General features: G+C 41.7%; 1 protein-coding gene across 4 annotated transcripts in view; it reads right to left on the bottom strand.

Moving 5' to 3' along the window:
• npnta (nephronectin a) overlaps positions 1-20,583 on the bottom strand; it is a 74,260-nt gene that overhangs the window by 33,826 nt on the left and 19,851 nt on the right. Inside the window, exons 3-5 of one of the 4 annotated variants that reach the window (XM_061717358.1) lie at positions 18,376-18,426; positions 10,738-10,830; positions 2,060-2,155 (exon numbers count right to left, since the gene is read on the bottom strand). In XM_061717358.1, the coding sequence (XP_061573342.1) occupies positions 2,060-2,155; positions 10,738-10,830; positions 18,376-18,426 (240 nt within the window). The remainder of the gene's footprint in view (positions 1-2,059; positions 2,156-10,737; positions 10,831-18,375; positions 18,427-20,583) is intronic. The other 3 variants (XM_061717344.1, XM_061717336.1, XM_061717352.1) reach the window with 3 other exon arrangements.

The following is a 20,583-nucleotide window of genomic DNA, read 5'->3' as shown; positions in this document are numbered from 1 at the left end:
TGTACTGTCTCAACTTCCAAAAAGGAATGGCAGTAATGAGGGCGGTGGTTTTGATCCAATACGTTGTGATGACATGTTGTTAGGCACTTTTTAGACCCAAGACGAGATCAAAAAGGTGCTAGTTGTCAAGTTCATAGTTTTAACAGCACAGCAATCTGCTGACCCTGAAAAGTGTGTAGTGTGAAGTGGTGTAAATGATGAGCTTCGATTAAGATTCAGACAGCCCCAAATAGAGTTTTTGGTGTCCCCCTCACATTAGAAATAATACTGGATAAATAATGAATACTACGCCCTAAATAAACAATGAATTTTGTCCAGTCCAGCTAATGTCTGTGTTTTTTTACTACTGACACCAGTAGTTGTCTATAACCAGACCTGGCTCAAGATCACTTTCAATCAGCATATGACCTGCATACTGTAGTATCACCTCTAAGATAAACATGCTTTTAACTTTGTGAAGGACTGCATACAAGACTATTTGTATTGTTCAATTACCCATAACCCTTCAATGTCAAAGGGGTGAGACTGATGCAGAAGGATACCTGAGTGCCACCAGAAAACAGCCCCAATTCCAGTACATGTAAAATTGTTAAAGAAGCTAACTGTCATTTCATTGCTGATCTTAGAATTATGATTCAGACTTGATGAGTGAGTAAATATTCCAACCTGTCCTAAAACCATTTATAAGTGCAAGCCCAAACTTTTTTGACAAGATTCCTGCCTGTAAGATGCTGAAACTGCACTGCACATGTCACAGGTCTCTTTGGCTGATGAAGGTCCTACTGTGACTGTTTGTTTGCTCATCTGCTCGCATACAGCTCATAAACAGAGTGGTTTTATTTTTGTTTCTACATTTTTTTTTTTTTAAAGAAGGTATTTTAGTAAAGGACATGTCTCTTGAGCAAACATAAACAATTTTGCAGGCAAATCATGTCAAACATTCTGCTTAAATTCAACATTTACACATCCCTGCATGCACGCACACACACACACATACACACACACACATACAACCTGACTCTGCACTTTTTTAATTAGCATTGTCAACTCAGTTTCCCGTCTTGATTTTCAAAGTAAACAATTGGCATCCTCATTACTGCAATTACACAAAGCCATGGCAACACTGTCCATTGTCTGCATGGCAGAGAGACAGGTCTACACTTGCCCACTGAACTGGAAAAAAAGTTTTAAAAAAAAAACGTAGAAATGTAAATGAGGAATCAGGATGGGGGAGACAGTGGTAGCTCCGTGAGCATCAGCACAAGCCAGACACAAGATGCAGCCAGGCTCTCATCTATGAAATTAAAAAAGGAACAGGGGGAAAAAAAAGACCAGACAGAAAAGGACAGTGATGGATGGAAAAAAAGTGAGAGATAACAGGCTGATATGACCACCAATTGACTTTTTGAAAGGGCCCCAGGAGAGAAGAAACCTATATGATAGCAGAGGTGGAAAGTCCCTCTGGGGTGTTCACTGTACGGTAAATGAACTGCCGCGACGCATCTGAAGTGATGCAAAGTGGAGTGATTTATTGGGTCAGCTCCACTGAGGTATGCTATGCTACATTCCCGGCACGCCTTTATCGCTGACTGAAAGATTAGCAGGAGCTTCTTTCCTGGGGACTCACTTGTCTCTAATGAAGACAACACTGGATTAAACTGACGGCCTTGGTGGAGCTGTGAATGCCACATACTCGTAGATGGACAGAAAGATGAGCTTTTGTTCTTGATGCTGATAAACTGCTGGAAATGAAAATTAAAGGAAGAAGAATAAAGAGAATATGATCAGGCCTCTCCTGCACTTAGACTTTGACTTGAGCAGGAGGGAGACAGAAACAGAGGTACAGTGACGTAAACTGTGACATGCTTGGCATTCATCCTGGCATTTCGAGTGAAAAGCAGCTCTTGGGAGGTGCTTCATCTGCTGGGGAGGACGGAAAGCAGCAGCAACCGAGCTGAAAGTGACATTCGCTCCTTATCAGGTGCATCGGCCACACCATGCATTGCTGCCACAGGGCAGAAAAGAAGCTGCTGAGGGGAGGTCGATCTGAGAATCTCACCCTCCATCACCACTCCCACTGGCAGATGGTCCATGGGAAGAAATATAGGAAGGTGACTGGTCCATACTGCTGGGGTTAAGTAGTCCAGCGCCTCTTCTTTAAACAAAAGAAAATGGGTTAGAGGGGATGAGGGGAATGGGAGGGAAGGGCTTGTTGGAGGTTTGATTGACATGAAGTGGTAAAGGGTGCAGATGCAGAGAAAATGGAAAACACCAACCAGTGGATTAGAATACCTCTGACCACACCACATTCCTGGAGAGTAAAGAGGAACGTTATGCAGGAAAGAGGATTACACTTGTGGGACTTAAAGTGGAGCTGAGAAACAGAAAAAAAGTGAGGACACACGGTGGAAACAGCAGTAGCGGTTTTGTGTCCCATCCCCTCCTTGAAGCCTTCTCTCATCCGGATTCCTTTTTTTTTTTTATCAAAAGGGTGAAATAGGATCTGAGGGAATTACAGTATCTCACCATTTCAGAGGATCCCTTCTCTTATTTCTGACTGGACTTTTAAAGCAAGACAGGAGTTACCGTGAAAACAGGCAAATCATTGCTGGGCTACAAACACTTGAGCCTCAGGAATTCCGGCCCCTCCCAGTTCGGCCTAGCCATCCATCAGTCGAGCAACCTTTCCTCCGGCAGTGAGCTAACAACACCTATTGTTGGCTGACAGGGAGATGACACAGCCACCTCTGCCTGGTTTGCACACTTGAAATCATTCAAGAATTTCCCTGCTGAGGGATCCGATAATCTAAAGTGAGAAGTTTACACCTCTGCAGCAACACTTGTCACAGGTTTGAGCTGGAAAAGGAACAAATACTGACAGATTATCTCTAATCCAATAAAGATGTGGGCTGGCATGCAACACTATCAAAACCTAAGATGTATTGGTCAAGTAGCACGTTTTTTACCTCTAAATGCACATGCTGGATCACGCGGATGCTTGTTTAGATGGAAACTTCATGTCACACAACACTGGGGAGCAGTGCTACTGCAGCAGTGGACAGATTCTGCAGGATTATTTGCATATGAAGTTAAACTCTGCTCTGTACCCATATGACATCTTTGTAACATTCTCTATGGGTTTTTGTTGGCTGAACAAAAGAACTATCCTGCAAGCTGGTCCTACCTTGGAAGTAACTTCATTTTTGCAGGGAAAATGCTTTTAAATCATCCATCCATCCGTTTTCTATTCTCGTTTTTATCTTGTGCTTTTTAAATCATGACATTTATTATTTTACAAATTTAAGAGGACCCTATATCTGTTTCTATCTGCCTTTTTTATTGGTGAAGTTATAGTTCACACAAAAGGTTTTTACAGCCTTTCAAGCTATCTACTGGTCATATTTCAGGGTTATCTTAAAATGTTCTTCACCATCATTCTAAAAACAGTTTTGCAGAGCAATTGCCCGGATAAAGGGAAAAATTGATGGAAATAAACGAATAAATAAAGCTATCCGGAGCCAACACTGTGTTGTAGGATCTCATGTTACGTTGCATGTTCATAAATTAAAAGAGTAGAACATTTTTACAACATTGACTAATAGAAACTGCAGATGGTATTCAAGAACTGTTTATGAGTTTATATTTATATTTTAAGATACAATAACTAGATATGCACTGACCTACTGTTTTCAGTTCTGGTCAACCTCCAAATAATCAATACTAACTCAGGTAGCAAGAAGTTAATTGTAATTACTAGTCATATAACACACCAATGCTTTAACTATACAGGATTAAACAAGTAGTTATTGCAGAGATAGCAACTTAAACCAGGTCTCTTAAGGTGTCTAAACTTTCATTAAGGACCAAATGAACGTGAATAAAAGCAGTTTTAAGATATAACAGAATATGTTTGCGGCAAAAGAGCAATTAATGATGGCACTTTGGGCAATTGACCCATGTAAAATATAATACCCACCCCACTATTTTAAGCCTCTGGCAAGACTAAAACGTGTCACTCTGCTAAACTGATAATGTGGATAGGATCTCTACTGGCAAACTTAATCAGTAATCTGAACTTCGTATCTATTAAAAGAACTCGTACGGGCGCCTGGTCGCTAACCGCTTGTCATAAATCTGTACAAGTCGACTACACATGCAGGGATGAAAAATATTAAAAATTTTCACTGATACCGATGACCCATAATTCACTGTTTCTCCATGGCTGATACCAATATCCCATAAATTCATATTTTAGCTCCGTTGTTGTGCCGTTATGCTCCTTTCCATTCATGCCTCGCTTCTGCCCATATGTCGCAGCAGATGATGTGATGAGCAGCGAGCAATTCCACCAATTATATTACTTTTTCAGATTCACTGGTCAGGTTTAATCCATTTATTGGACCAATAAAAACAACCAAATTTGTCTTTCCAACAGATGTTGAGCATCCCATGAACAACCTACAGGCAACAAATTTAAAAGGAGGAGGGCTCATTCAAATTCAAAGATACTTTATTAATCCTCAAAGAAAAATTAATGAACAGAAGGTACAGTAGTCTCTGCTTCTAATAATTGCTTATTTTGTTTTACATATCCAAGTACTGATCCTGTTCCGTGGAAGTGTTTGGAAGTATTGTCTTGCTCTCGTGGTCTCTCGTCCTCACTGCAAGCAAAAGCTAGCCGAAGTAGCTTTGGACTCTCATCCCAGTTGTCTCTTACAATAGCCATCTATCAGTTATTAGCACTGTGTACCCATCAGTAACAATGAACAGCTCGTATCGCTTCAGTGGACATCATGGCAGAAGTGACTAAGAGACTCTGCAAAAGTGAGAAGTGAAGAGAAATTGAGTGTGAGCGAACAAGACAGTGTCGCAAAAGCGACTTCACCTTCACTGCAGAGGGATCGTCTGAGACAGCAGTAAAGTCTTTAAATAGAGTATTCCCAATTAAAGACAGGTTACGGAATAACTGGTCTTGTCGTCAACCAATCTCATTTTTCATGCCACATACATTGCAGGTGTATCTCTATTTATTCAGACCAAATCATGCAACATCTATTTGTATGTCCGACCTTTTACTTCGTTTGAAGTGAAAAAAAAAAAAATGAAAAAAGTGAACCACCTCCCTGTCTGCATGTGTTTGTGGTTGGGGGGGCAGAGGCTGCCAGGGTTGTCGTACGCCTTCCTCAAAGACCCGAGGCTGCTGTTGTATAATCAAGTACCCGGTGCAGAGTCTTCATTCATGGTTTTATTTTTGAATATACTAACAAAACTCTTAATTTAATTATGAAGTATCGTGTCTAGAGTCTGAGAAAACAAACAAGAAAGTTTGAAAAGGGGGGAAAATATTTCGTTTTACAGTTACAAACTGCTCCACGTCTCTTTGATGACCTTGTTCAAGCAGGCAATGCAGATTAAAACACATTTTTAGCAATTAGATGATAACTGAAAAGAAAATACGGAGTGATGGCCTGGATGTTATACTTTAAACACTCACAGCTGTTAACAGCCGACAGCCAAGAAGGCAAACAGTAACAGAGAGGGGTCTGTTTCTAAACCAACAAACCTCCACGAAGACAAGAGCACGTTCTCCAAACAGATATGGACTTACATTTGTATATTTGCTTCAAGCCCGGCACTTGAAGTCGTATTAATCATGCATCTGGCTGATAGGCAGGGAAGGAAAGGAGAAAGGAGCATCTGGAGGATGTACTGCTGTATTGACTCTGATGTCTGAGACGTCATACCTCCGGCAAAATCTTTTAATAGTGTCTTAACAGTAGGTCTGCTATTCCAAATTAAACCCACCTGCACGGAATAATCACCTTATTAAAATGAGGCGATCAGTGGGGGGAGAGTGTGCTGCCAAACGGTTACACACATTTTCTCTATAATAGGTTTATTTGTGCAGGAGCATATTGATGTGTCCTCGCCATCACGGCAACAGAACCAGCTCTCCTCCGCAGCCGGCTGAAGAGGCACCTCACGGAAAGTAGTGGTTAATGATCTTGGTGGTGGAACGCCTTTTAATTCGTGGATAAAAATAATCAAGATGAATAGAATTACAATCAGTTGAGGAGAGAGAGAGATTTTTTTTGTACATGAGCATCATTAAAAAGGGATTTTAACCTTTTAAGTGGAATGAGCCGGCACCAAAAATAATAGACCTCCAAGTATGAAGTAAAAGCTTGACAAAAGGAAATGTCAGCTTTGACTCTCTGAAGAATCAGTAAAGTGCGTATTGCGCTGGTACGTAGTGTAAAGAATAACTCTTGTCATGTGGTTTGTTTTTGCTTCAAGCAAACAATATTCCAAAGGTGTTCAGAATGCTTGTTTATTCAATTCAATTCAATGTTATTCATATAAAGTCTATTACAATACAAGTTACCTCTCAGCGCTTTCCAGACCCCGAGCATGACCCCCGAGCAATTATTTACATTTGTCAGAGCATTTCCATGGCGACAAATCTGCCCGCTCCCACTTAAAGGCAGGTTAGGTGATTCTATTTGCTCTTCAAATACAGATAAAACTATCAAATACAATTCTTATCTATCACTATCAAGCTGAATTTTTATCTAGCCCTCTTTTTGGTGCTGCTTTGTTTGTTGTCCCATCCAGAAATCCCTTGCTCTACCTCTAAATCAAGAAAAATGTACGTCCATTTTTGTATGCATGTATGCACAATATCTATGTATTATCGATTTTTTATGTTATTTTATTTTAACACTGAACCTTTTTGTTTTTTTGAAAAGGGATAGAGGTGGATGCCGACACTCTATCCCTTCTATCATCACTTATTTTAGTGAAATCCAAAAGCACTAACCTTTATGGTGAACCACTCAAAACTGATGAAAAATGTGGAGGCTGACTGGAGCCTCTAAGGGCTCTGTAATTGCTGCTATCTGAAGAGGGTCTGAAGTCCAAACAGGCAAAAACCTAATATTTAGAAACATTTTTTAGTAGTTTTTCTTTTGGAAAATAACTTAGCTGGAAGAGAAATATAGCAAGGTGAATATTACTGAATAATGTTTCTTTCTTTGCAGTAGAAGTGTAAAGTGGCATTAAAGAGAAACATGGTAGAAATACATGCAAAAAGCTGATGCATTAGAACTACTGATGTTAAATTTGTCACTATTTGTCAGGTGGAATCATTTTACCTTAAATGTCAAGTCAAATATTATTCATGATCTGTATCAGAAAAGCAAAGTCATGTAACCGAGAAAATACACCCTCGGCATGGCTCAGCAGGTTCACGCCAAGGTCAGACCATGCAAAGATCAGAGTATCTCGGAGAAAACCAAAAAGATGATGCAGCTCAGATTCCTGAATGTTAAAGTTCACGACAAGTGAAATCAGAAAAAAGGGCTGAAACGCGAGAGGGTTGTCTGGAAGGTTTGCCAGGAAAAAGTATTTTCTCTCTAAAAAGAACAAAGACTCACAAAGAATGTCCTTCAGACAAGAAAAGACCAATGTGGAGACGCGTATAAACATAAGTATATAAATAAATGTCTGTACACTTCAAGGCACTTGTGCAACCTTCTCAAGTATAACAGGCCCAAATTCCTCCACGATGTGAAAAAACTATAATGTCACCCTGAAAACAGTGACTTCACATCACTGCTGCTAAAGGCGGATTTCTGAGCTGCAGGTGTGTTTAGTTTTTCATCCACTGCTTCTGCATTTTTGGCTCAGTTTTTGTTCAATAAATGATCACAAGGGCTGCTATATGCGTTGCTGTTCATCCTGGATTGTATTTACGTCATTTTGAGAGCACATTATTTTTATTTATTTATCTTTTAGAGAGTTTGTGCTATCTTTTTTTTTCATTTGCTTCATCTTATAATTAGTACTAAGCTCCCCGCACATCTCCGGTGGGACTCTGTAGACTGCCTGATATTTTCTTCCAGAATCTTATTATCCTCTCTTTTTTGAACACGTAAATAATTAAGGATGCTTTCCCCCTACATAGGTGTAGCTTGTTTGTATTTGTAGTTTGTATTCATGTCTTTTTTTGTGGGGTAAGTCTTGGCGTGTATGTAGTGGGACCCGAGAGGGATCATTTATGAGTTTCGCCTCCAGCCTTGTTTTTTTTTTTTTTTTTCCTGTTGTGTTTTACTTAAAAGTCTAATTGAAATTTAAAACACCATGCGTCAAACTTTGGCATGAGTATGAATAATTCTAAGCTGCCCTACACTGATGCCTACAAAACAGGGGTTTTTTTTGTCTTCTTTTTACATTCTGTTAACTAGTTTAGAAGTTACCAGGGTGACTATTTGACCTATCGCATCATCCAGGTCATAAAAACAGCTGTGAGCAACTTATTACCCTCCAGTGGCGTATTCCTGGAGATAAATGGAGCAGAGCAATTGGGATATTAGAATTCTTCTTCAGATTTTTCCACCAGGCACATCAATTGTCCGGCGCAAATCAATGCTCAACAGGGGAAGCCGCATTTAAATGAGAGAATCTAATCTCTGGTGACTGAGTAATGAAATTGGTTTCCATTGCGCGGGGGCGGCTCAAAACAGAAACTGAGGTTATCAGCACCTACACAGGCTGAAAGGTCAAGTCTGCCACTCAAAGCCCAGTCAAATTTGAATCTCTGAAACATCTAGAGCTGACTGCTGAAGATAAAAATCTAAAAGATGCTTTGCGAGGTATGGGGATCACATTTGTCCAACCGGTTGGCACTAAAGCCTGTTTTGTGGATGGATACTCGATGCGGATCCCGTTTCCTCTCCCCTTTGTTGCGGATCAAGACAAAGCGGAGTCGACTGCTTGGGCAGACAGGAGCCACCTACAGCCTCCCAACGCAGGATGAGTCATTTGGAACATTCCGGAAAGGATTTCAACAGCCCCTCCTCCCTCGCCCTTGTTTCTAATTACACACTATCCTATTCCTGTCTCAGGGCGTGAATTCCACAGGTATTTTCAAGCTTCTTAGATGAACGGCAACTGACGGCTAAGTGGGGGGCTTTAATGCTTTTCAACATGTCCGAACTGCAAATGCTCACACACACACGCACGCACGCACACACACACACACACACACACACACACACACACACACACACACACACACACACACACACACACACACACACACACACACACACACACACACACACACACACACACACACACACACACACACACACACACACACACACACACACACACACACACACACACACACACACACACACACTTTAAATGGCATCTGTTGTACTGAGCTAGGCTAAGTTATCTCACATCAGTAATTGAGATAATATCTGCACAGGGCAGGATGCGATCCTGGGATCAATCAAAAGTAGCCAGCCCTCGTTTCAGCTTATGCCGAATCAGCGGTTTGCCTTCCACGCGTCTGTGATTAAAGCAACTCACTGCTGTCAGCTCATGACAAACAGGCTTCAACTGCTGGACGGTGGAGATCTGGCCACAATGAATGGTGATTCACCGCCGTTGTTGCACGGTTTTCACTCCTCATAGTCAACAGTGCAGAGGTTGAAGAAAGTACTACAATATTACATTGAAGTAAAAGAACTCCGACTCCCCCCCAGAGGCACTTTTGTCCTATCTAGGCTACTCTTGCGGTAGCTCCATACCCATCATACCTCCCAACAGTCCTTGAAAGTGAGACGTTGTTGTTCTTGGTGTCCTCTGACTGGTTGGATTTCCGTAAGCCCCTGTGAGGGCCGCGGACGCCTCCAGAACATGCACAACTCCTGTTGCTGTCACAGCAGAAACTCAGAGTTTCAAAGTGAGCACCGATAAGCAAAACTTTGAGAGATCACTTAAGCTTCCACCAATCATGAATTAGGAAAAGGCGTCACACTCGGTGTTTGACTCAGAATTGCATCCCCCGCACGAAAGCCGTACACCGCAGGAAGTACAGGCTGTTGGGCCCCTGACATCACGGCGCATAGCCTGAAGCTGTGCTTCTTTCTTTTGTATTTGAAGTCTCTTAAAAGTCTCTTAAAAATATATATTTTTTAAAGTGGTCAGGGTTCTCTTAATTTGATTTGAGCTTGCATTCAGATAAATTTGATGGGGTGTGTATTTTGTTGATTTTCATCTTTTTGGGGGGATTTTTACTCCAGTTAGCTCAAACAAAGATTATGAGAAAGATATCTTATAATACATATTTAAAAAAAGAAAGGGCTCCCACCAGAAGCGCTCCGGTGTAGATCAGAGGCATCATCTGGGCCGCGTCGATTTACATATAGTAGATCGAGCTAGCAGACAGTAAAACACAACATAATTGAGTTGATTTTCAAAATAAAACACAGTGAGAGGCCTCAATCTTGTACATCAACGTTAAGCAAACTGTGGAGGTTGCAGGTAAAATAATTTAGAGGGTTTCAAAAGACACTTAAAAACATTTACAAGTCGATTTCAAAAGCCAAAAACACATATTTGATTTGCCAGTCCTGTTAACAAGGATGGTAGCGATAAGGACAAGACATGGTGTGAAATATGCCTTAAAATGAGCAGATTACTGCGTGATTCTCACATGAGCTCAAAAGGTTTGCATAAACTCATCATCTCATAGACCGAGCTGAACAGGCAGCACTTGCAGGCCCTCCGCCTCTGAAATGCTCCCTGCGGGACCTGAGGTCACGCTGAGGATGCCACAAAACTGCTTCCACTCGCAGTGGGCCCCACGGGTGAGTCTCACTCAGAGTAAACCTACTGAAGAAAGTAAAATGAAGGTCATCAGTGTCCCAGACAACAACTCACCTTGATTGCAGGTCTTGCCCGTGAAGCCGGGTTGGCACTTGCATTTATTCGGCCCCACGCAGTCTCCGTGTTTACAGGCAGGCTGGCACACAGCTGTTCAGGGAGGATTTAAAGAGGAAGAGACAGATGAGTTCAGTGCTCCAGCACACAACTTGTACCAGATCAGGATGACAGAGCACTTAATCCCACTGCTTCTATAGTTCCACAACCTCTTGGCTATAAATTATGTGTTTACTCCACATTACAGTAATAATAATGCAGCACCATGTCTCGATTCAGACAGGAAATGTGTTTGTTTGTTTCTCCAGTGTCATTATCATTGATTAATATAAATGGAGAAGCCATTTTTAGCAATGCGCATTTACTTTAAAGGGATTTTTTTCCCTCGTCATCCACACTACCAGATCTTGGAAAGGGTCTTTTCCTTTTTTTTCCCCCTTTTTGTTCAAAATTACACTTATTAATATCAAACTACTTCACACGGCAAGAGATAAATGAGACATTTGATCATTGAGCAGCATCCCTGGTTTTCAAAAGAATCCGGTGAGATAATTTTACTGGTATACGGCCAACGAGAATCCCAAAAGCAAACCATTTCCTTTTATACTGAAACAGAAACAATTAAAAAGCTCCAAACAGCAGCTTATAATTAGCTTGCCAGTAAAGAGCCGCCCTGCAGATCTTACATAAAGCATGCACAGTGATCTTTGGAGTCTGTACAAAGACGGAGTAGAAGAGATTCACTCAGTACGTGCACATGCAGCGATTCAACCTGGTTGGAGATCATTTGCACACATCGTACTGACTTTTAAACTGCATGTGAACACCTTAAGTCAGTCCAGTCAATCTGATCAGACCGGATTCGTCAACCTACTTGCAGCACCTAGATAAGCCAGTCCCGAGCCAGTCGCAACCGCCTTGTTAATGCCATGTGAACGGGGACATAGATATTACAGTCTGCGCATGCTCGAGATTTTCCCCCGGGTGGGGTTTTCCCCCGGGGGAGGGGATTCACCTGGAAGTGAAAGGAGACGACGACGCTGCTCAGTAGCACCCTGGGGTGTCGTTTGACTGCTTCAGGGGTGTCGTCAAAATATTTCCTATTCTGACATTTCATATATAAATACTGTATTTTCGCGACCATACGGGCGCCGTGTGGAAAGGCCTCAGTCTTGTGTCATTTCTGTATTTGAAACACACACGGCGCACCGACCGAAAAGGCACACACACAAGAACACACACACACACGCACACAAGCGTGCTATTTAAAAATACAGCGGGAGCAAAACTTTGTTTGATTGTAGGCTACTTTATTTCAGTTTTTACATTAATCAAACCCATCGAAGTCCTAATCCTCTGTTTCTGCATTAAAGATCTCCGCTAAATCAGCTGTGCCAGTCCGAACTCCTCGCTGTCAGAGTCTCGTTCCGTGCCGTGCGGCGCCTCGGAAATGCACGCTTTTGCAAAAGCTCGCAAAATAGTCCCAGCAAACACGTTAGCCCACGGATCAACAATCCATCTGCAAACTGTGGCATAACTGGCCCGGCGTTGCTTCCACTCCTGGAGAAACTATTCTCCCTCTTAGTCATCCGTTGCTCACACGCCGCCAGCAGCCTTAAGGCTGATTTATGGTTCTGCGTTAACCAACGCAGACCTTATGGCGTAGGGTACGCGGCGCACTCACCGAACGTTGCGCGTCGCCGCGTACCATACGCCGTAGGCTACGCCGTCGATTTTACGCGGAACCATAAATCTGCCTTTATTCACCCGCCCGAGACTCTCCTTTTATTCTCCCCACCAACCGCCCGTGCGCTCCCTTTGCCAGCTCTCTGGTGATCTCCCTCCAGCAGCTGCCACTTTATTGAGGTTTTTGTAGTGAAATGGGGAGGAATCATAGAGATAACTTCTCATTTCAACTAACTGGATCAGCCGTTCCTCATCCATGATTGTTTCCTACAGCGCTTTCAACGCAGGCGGCAGGAAGAAAATATAAGCAGGTCTACCGTCCGACCAAAGTGGGGAAAAAAACAACAAAATAACGGCGTGAGGTGACGCAATGAAACAGCGAACAGCTGGAGTGAGCGGCGTGTTCGTGGTGTTAAATGCAGCAAACATGTCACATCATTACTGGGATGTGGGGAAAAGCAGAGGACACGAGAAATGATCAAATAGGTACCAGATCTTGTTGGATCCGGCACAAATTAAGCTCAAATAAGATTAAGATAAGATTCTTGTTAGGCTATATCTTATTATTTTATCAGAACCTTCCAGCCTGGCGATCTCCCTCCAGCAGCTGCCACTTTATTGAGGTTCTTGTATTGAAATGACTGTTTCCTTCAGCGCTTTCACCTTTTTTTTCCAACTTTCAACCGGCTTTCAACGCGACCGACAGGAAGAAAATAGAAGCAGGGCGTGCGACAAAAGTCCAGCTCAAAACGGCGCGCCGCGTCGCTCGCAACCAGTATAGACAGTGCAAATAAAACATAAAGCAATGGAACTGTTTTTGACGCTGACGCTCGCTCGCGTCGCATGCAGTGTGGACACGGTGTAAGATTCGCATTTACAGTCAGAGCGATGCAGCGCGGTTTTTAATTATATTTTACTCTGGGGTGTCGTGAGATTTTATTCACTTTTGAAAGGTGTCATGACTGAAAAAAGGTTGAGAAAGGCTGTTTTAGACAGATTATTAATAGGAAAGCAGTGAGAATGCACTTTTTCCTTCCTTGTTGTTGTTAAGCAGAGGTCAACCGGAAGTGGCTCTTTGTTGAAATGGTTACCATGGTTACCTCGGGTACAGCGCCACCTAGCGTCACGGAGTCAGCCATGCTCTGGTTACAGTAGGCTTATTCAATCTGATTCAGTCTGTTCTCAGAACAGCATGTGTACTCAGACAAGTTGATCCAATCTTCTGCATGTCATTATCTGATCAGATCTGCAACCAGCTTGAATCGCTGCATGTGTACGTACTGACTGACTCTGTTGCGTCTCAGAGAGCTGGAGGCTCGCCCTGCTTATCTGACTGCATGCTGCTAGTCACGTCTGATACAGCCAAGTGGTACTAATTTCCATTAAAAGCTTCATTAATTAAGTATTACTAGAAAACTGTCAGAATATTTAATTATCAGTCTGGTGGAGGCATATGAATGTGTTTGTGTGTGGTAGACTATAGTGAGGTTTATCTCACCAGCTGGTTTGTTGTGCACATGCAAAGATGCGATGCTCTAGTAAACTTCTTACTGCGATATCTGCTGTAGTTGTGCTTGTTAGTGTGAGTTTTAGCATTGTAGCTCAAAAACCATCACAAGACTAAAGTTTAAAGGAGGCAGATGTGAACTTGAAAAAGTGTTTCTCATACTTGATGAAAACAAAACTGCTGCGAAGCTCAGAATATAGCCTTGGACGACTACAGGTGCAGACTAGTACTCTGCCCAAACAACGATTAGTGGTGGGAACACCAATGTTTTGTTTACCAGAATGTATCATCCTCATCTTTAATATCAGTATGTTCCTCTGTTTCATTGTCATTCTGCATCGAGACGCCTGATGTATGTTCTGAAACTTTTGCATGCAACTGTTTAATTAAATCTACCAAAATCATCAGATGGATCATCTCTCGAGTCTTACTCTTGGTAATTTAGACACTCAGTTTTCAGTCCAGTTAATCACCTAGTTGGGAAGAATGTGTTAAAGACGTTTAGCAGGTTTTTTTCACAACAGCAGATACAACTGAGCTCTGATTTAAAACACACAAGGGCCTGTTTTGATGTGTGTCCCTTCAGGTTGGAGCTGCAGACTGCTTTTTAAAGAGGCACGTAGCTAGTGCTTCGACAGCTGATTTGTCGACTACCATTTTAAAGCTTGTGGTTTGGCGCTTGGCCATCGCCACTCTGGTTTTGCAGCCAAAGGTGACCCTCCAAGTATGGACCTAACTGGACATGAGGACACCACTGTAGGGGTCACACACCTCTCCTGTCACTCAAACTATGATGGAAAAGATTAGGTCATTCCAAAATGTCTCATAGGTCTTTGTACACAAAGTACAAAATGTTTTACATGGTCTCAAAAAAAAATGCTGTTTCATGGTGACATGGAATGTCAAATGTGTTTATTATAGTACAGGCTTCATGCAACTAGTGTTGCCAACCATATCTTTTAATTTGTGAAAATCCTCTCTTTTGAAATGGGTAATTTCCCCTGGTACATTCTGTACCAGGGGAAATTACGAACCAATAACAATTACATGTTTTGTTTCTCTGATTGGTCGTATGCTCCTCCGATGTTCTCCAGAGGCAGGTTCGTCTGCACCCGTCGGTATCATATCTTTGAAATCAAAGTCAATTCCAGAGGAATCAGACTAATTCTTTGGATCAAAGAGGAAAAGAATTCAGGTGGCTGGCCAGGCTACACGTGTCAAAACTAAACCCCCAAAACCAAAAAGCTGTAGGTGACACTTTAGTTTCAAAGTAGATGGACTTTAGAAAAGAATTAGTCAGATGGAGCTTGAAATGTTTTGTGGGAAAGTCTGCAGATAAATGCATATTAATGCAGATTAATGCAGATCCATGCATGAAAGCCAGTGGCATAAAAGTGTGTGCCAGTGGCCATTCACAGTTTTTTTGGGCATGTTTCAAATTGAAAAACATTTTGGAGTAATTTCACAATTTTTGATCTTTTATTGTAAAAACGGTCATGTCTTCTGTTTGGGACCCATGCTACTATTACATATTCTGGACTGACACTGGGTTGGACCAAAAGTATCTTTTGGATCATGAACACACATCAGTTTTTTCTGCAAAGCAGAACCATGTTGGTGCCATAAAGACTTGTATTTAACATGGAAACAGAATAAACTGCAGCTTTTAGCACATCCACAAAGGATTGTTTTGGCTCCGCAGGTTGCTGTCTCGTCACATAAAGTCCATTTAGATTCAAAAAATAAAAAAACAAACGATGAATATATTCTTTTGTATGGCAGCTTCTGCAAGTCTGGCCTTATCCTCCGTAAAATAACATTGACACTTATCAAAAGAAGTGCTTTGGCAAGACATTAGATGCATGACCCCGCTTATCACGTGAAGTAGGCGAAATAGGACGCCTTCTGAGCCGAACTAATCTCTTTCAAATAAAAGTGTTGTGTGTCTTTCACTGGCACACTACTCCTTAAAGTATATTGTTTTGCTAAATCCTGAAGTGAAACAAACTAAACCTTTAAGAGGCTGTACAAAACTGTAGCATTTACCATCTAGGAATGACAACCACTTTAACCAAAACACCTCTATAATCAGGGGCTCAAAAGTATTTGGACGAATCGGCTGAAAAGAAGTGAATTGACAGGGAGCGGCCTGTTCCTTCATTAGCTCAAGATAAATGGAGCAGATTAAAGGCCTGGAGCTGATATCAGGTACTGGGTTGGTATTTGGCAGCTGGAGATAGCAGTACAAGAGTACAAGTACAAGAAGATTTCAGTGCAAGTGAAGGAAACCGTCATTAGGCTGAAATAAATGTGATAAACAAGAAACCTTCAGGTGCGTAGTCAAATCAAGAGTTTGGTCCATTCTAAAAAAGAGAGAAAGCACTCATGAGCTTGACATCAAAAGGACTGGAAGATAATGGAAGAAAGCAAAAGTGGATGATTGAATCCTTTCTCTGTTGAAGAAAACTCCTTCACAACAGCAACAGATGCAAAGATAAACTTGTATGAGAATCATGGGAGAAAAATGTATTTTAAAAAAAGGAAAAGAAAGTGTTATGATATGGGCACATATGACTGAACGATGTGACGGCTGATAGAAGTAGAAAGCTGTATAGAGAAATATTCTGCTCACATTCAGACAAACGCTACAAAACTGAACTCCAAGCAAGACTTTTTGAAGCAAACAAATGGGATGTTCTTCAATGGCTAAGCCAGCGGCTTGATCTCAACCCTATACAGCAGGACACTTCAAGTCTGGTCCTTAAGGTCCCCATATTTTAGATGCTTCCCAAGTCCAACACTCCTGATTGAAATGAATGGGTCATTACCACACTGGTGCAGATCCTGGTGAGAGGCTGATGTTGATTGATTCATCTGAATCAGGCTGGGCCACAGCTAAAACGTGCTTTTAAGTTCCTGAAGATAAACTAAAGATAGAGAGATCCATAAACAAGCAGCAGGCCAAGAGGGCTGCAGGGAAGGTCTGGCAGAGAATCTCCAGGGATGAAACTCAGAATGTGGTAACGTCCACTGGCTCCACATCTCCGGCAGTCAGAAGGATTTTGAATAAGGACTAGTTATAGACACATTTATTTCACTTCATCAAAAACGCCTCTGAGCCCCTGAAACTATAAGTAATTTGATAAAAATAAATGTAATTCTTAAACAATGAATGCTACATTTTTATTTTTCAGAAAAAGTCACTGATATCTAGTATAACTGTAAAATAAAGCACAGCAAAATTGTTGAAACTGAATTCATAGACACAGTGGTGTGAGATCCTTTAACGGGAGAGCAGGATGTATCCAGACTCATTCAGCTCTATTAAACTCTGTAATCAAATAGAATGAAAGTATTGTTAGCCCACTTTGAGAGGCCTGTTATATGAGCTAAGCTGTTAACACGCAGCGCTTTCAAACATTGCAGCTTAAAAATAGGCAATTTGTCAAAGGAAATGAAATGAGCTCGTCTGGAAGCAGAAGATTATCAGATCCTTACTTGGTCCTCGGATAAAAGAAAAGACTCAATTAATATTTTTGTTAGGCATCCAAGTGAAGCGCTTTCTGTTAATTGTCAAAAGGTGTAGGAGTGTTTGATTAGCAGTATCAGAAGCATCGACGGCCTTGCTCTCTGCTGGTATTTTTGAGCCTCCGGCCTGGCAGAGACATCAGGGATGCGGCCAGCGTTCATTAACCGCCGCGTATGACGGGGAGGACTAAAAATGGAGGTACTGACTGGAAGGCCAAACATAGAATATATGCCTCTTGTTTCACCACCGCCATGAAAACATGTCACTGGACGACACGCTTTCACTTTGTCAGCCATTCATCCAGACAAAGCACAGCTGGCAGGGATGAAATCTCACCTCATTTGTTGAGTGTTGATGAGTCCCCGATGGTAAACATGTAATTACAGAGTTAATTTTGCTGATTGTGTTACGATTCACGAGTAGATTGTTTTCTTTTGACTATACACGTTTAAAAAAAAACATTATCTGAGAAGAGAATAACATTATGACATCTGAGTGTTTATTTTGCCCCAATACAGGGCAAATAATTAATCAGAAGAGTCACTAATAATCCAATTAATTAACATGTCTAGTTCGCATAACCCATGTGGCAGCTCTGTCGATAATATATTAATTAAAAAAACATTATGGATTTTCCCTTTAAGGGTCTGAATAATATTCCTAAAGAATGACTAAACGGCCAGCTGAACTCAAAACTTCAAGAGACATTTGGTCTTCAGAGTTTAAGCTATTTGCATAGATTTGAGGCCCGAGGGGAGACGATTGCTGCTGCCAAGGGATGTGAGGTGTAACTTGGTGCTGCAAGAAGGGGGTTTCTAAGGCACTATAAATAAGTGAGTGAGCCCAGGATTCAGAGGATGTGCCCCCCAGCTGAACACGTCTAGTAAGATTACTTCAAGAAACAAGTGGAGCTAACCTTGGGGCCGGCACCTTATCCCGGCTACTCTGTGAGTTAAGGCGAAGAGAGCTGCAAAAGAAGTAGCCACACAAACAAAAGATTGCAGGCATTGTTAAGTGTTTGGGAGAGAAACAAACAAACATAATGTAAAAGAGCACAGCCTGGTCAATTAGATAAGCAAACATCACACATGCAAACACAATATGGGGTTCTGGAGTTTCACATATTCCTTGTTGCTTCTAGGTAATATGAATACGCTAATCAGAAGGGGAAACGGGGGGCCTCTGGTCTTAGAAAGCTGGTGTTTTGTTCAAATGGATGTTCAATCTTAAGCAGGTGAAATTTCTTTTGGGATTTAAAATCTTTTTAAATCCCTTCCAGACCAAGAGGCACCTGCAGGCTTTTTCAGTTGGCATTAGTAGGGCTTAAGATCTTGGCGTGATGACACTGCACGCTTTAGAAGAAAGAAAAGAGGCTCTGGGGTTTTGACTTGCTTTCTCTTGATCCATATGAAATATGGATCATGTCCTCTCATGTAGTAAATAGTTTTTTTAATGGATGGGTTAGCTAATTTGCCCTGAAGTGAAGATGTATAGACAAATTTAATCTAAATAAATGCAAGGTAAAACTTGTTAGCATCTTAGGGAAGATGGAACCCTGTGGACCAAAACGTAGCTTGAGTCCTCGTTTCAGCTCCACCAGCATTTGTTTCAAATATTGTGTCGGTGGCAACATCTAAAATTGTTTGATTTGATCAGAATATATGTAAGGTAACATTAGTTGGCGTCATAGACTGTAAAAATAATGAACAAAGCATTATGTCACATGATGCATAAAGCACTGACTAGGCAGTATCAGGCTGTAAATACTATACGTTTATTTCTGCTCTAAAATTGGAGATTTTAATATGGGAGTCAATGGAGATCAAGTCACTTTTGCAGCCAGTCGAGGAACTGCAACGAACCTTAGACCCCGTCCACACGTAGCCGGATATCTGCGGATATCTGCTAAACCGGAGATATTTTCCCACGTTTTGACCTGTCATCCACACGAAAACGCAAATAAACGAAGCTTTAAAAAAACTCCGGGCTAAGTGAAGATTTTTGAAAACTCTGTTTATGTAGATGCGTGTAGACACACACAACCGGAGTTTTGCGCTTTCGAACGTCACATTATGCGCCAAAACAACAACAAATCTGCTCTGACGTGCGACTTTTGTTCACTACAGAACTACAGATGATCCAGCATCTGTTCTCCAAGCTATTTATTAAATAAATGGTCTCTGGTCTTGACCACCGCTTACTGCGTTACACAGACACAGAGGCTACAACACCGTAGGGTACGCGGCGACGCGCACCCTACTGTGCCCGCGGAGCCGCGGAGGTGCAGCTTCCCCGGGAGCCGCAGATGATCTACAGGTTAGAATGCTTATGAATGTGGTCGAAAACGCAGATCTTCGGTTATGTGTGGATGCACATTTTTTTATAAACGGAGGGGGGAAATATTCGTTTTTAAAAATACCCGGCTACGTGTGGACGGGGTCTTAGTTCTGCATGAGAGTCAAACCAGAAGTTAGATGGTTGGTGCTTGGTTAGCATGAGCAAACCAGCCAAGCTAAAGCAGCCAACATGTGGTAACAGCAGTAACAGTGGTAACAGTGTAACAGCAGTAACAGTGGTAACAGTGTAACAGCAGTAACAGTGGTAACAGTGTAACAGCAGTAACAGTGGTAACAGTGGTAACAGAGCTAAAGTGGGTGTGTTTCAAGTTGCCATCCAGAAAGTTAAAATAAAGGTTCTTCAAAGGGAGAAACTCAGGAAACTGACGAGCGACTCTGTCCACCTTTTTTTTATATAAACAATAGTTGCTGCCTTGGGAGAGAAACGGTTGTAACACACTACAATTGCAGCCTGGACAATTTCACAATAGGGAAGCAACTGGAAAAAGTTTTTCAGAAAGCCTGCTAGTTACACTGTGACAGCTAGTTTCGTGTAAGTTCAGAAAGGAAGAGTTTTGCAACTCTCAGAAGACAAAATGTAGTTGGACAAAAGGTTTCCATGGGAATGAACCGACTTCTGGACATATCAGATAAGGCCACAGAACCGAGGGGAAATGAGGCATCAGACATATTTTCACCTGTCCAGTAAAACTGAAGATATTCCTTCTATTCCTTAATACATTGACCCAAGTTTTAACTAAGAAATCCTTAATCTCTGATGTCATAGT

This window comes from Cololabis saira, chromosome 1 (genome assembly GCF_033807715.1).
Source record: "Cololabis saira isolate AMF1-May2022 chromosome 1, fColSai1.1, whole genome shotgun sequence".
NCBI classification, from domain to species: Eukaryota; Metazoa; Chordata; class Actinopteri; order Beloniformes; family Belonidae; genus Cololabis; species Cololabis saira.
This window is presented reverse-complemented; position numbering and strand designations above follow the sequence as displayed.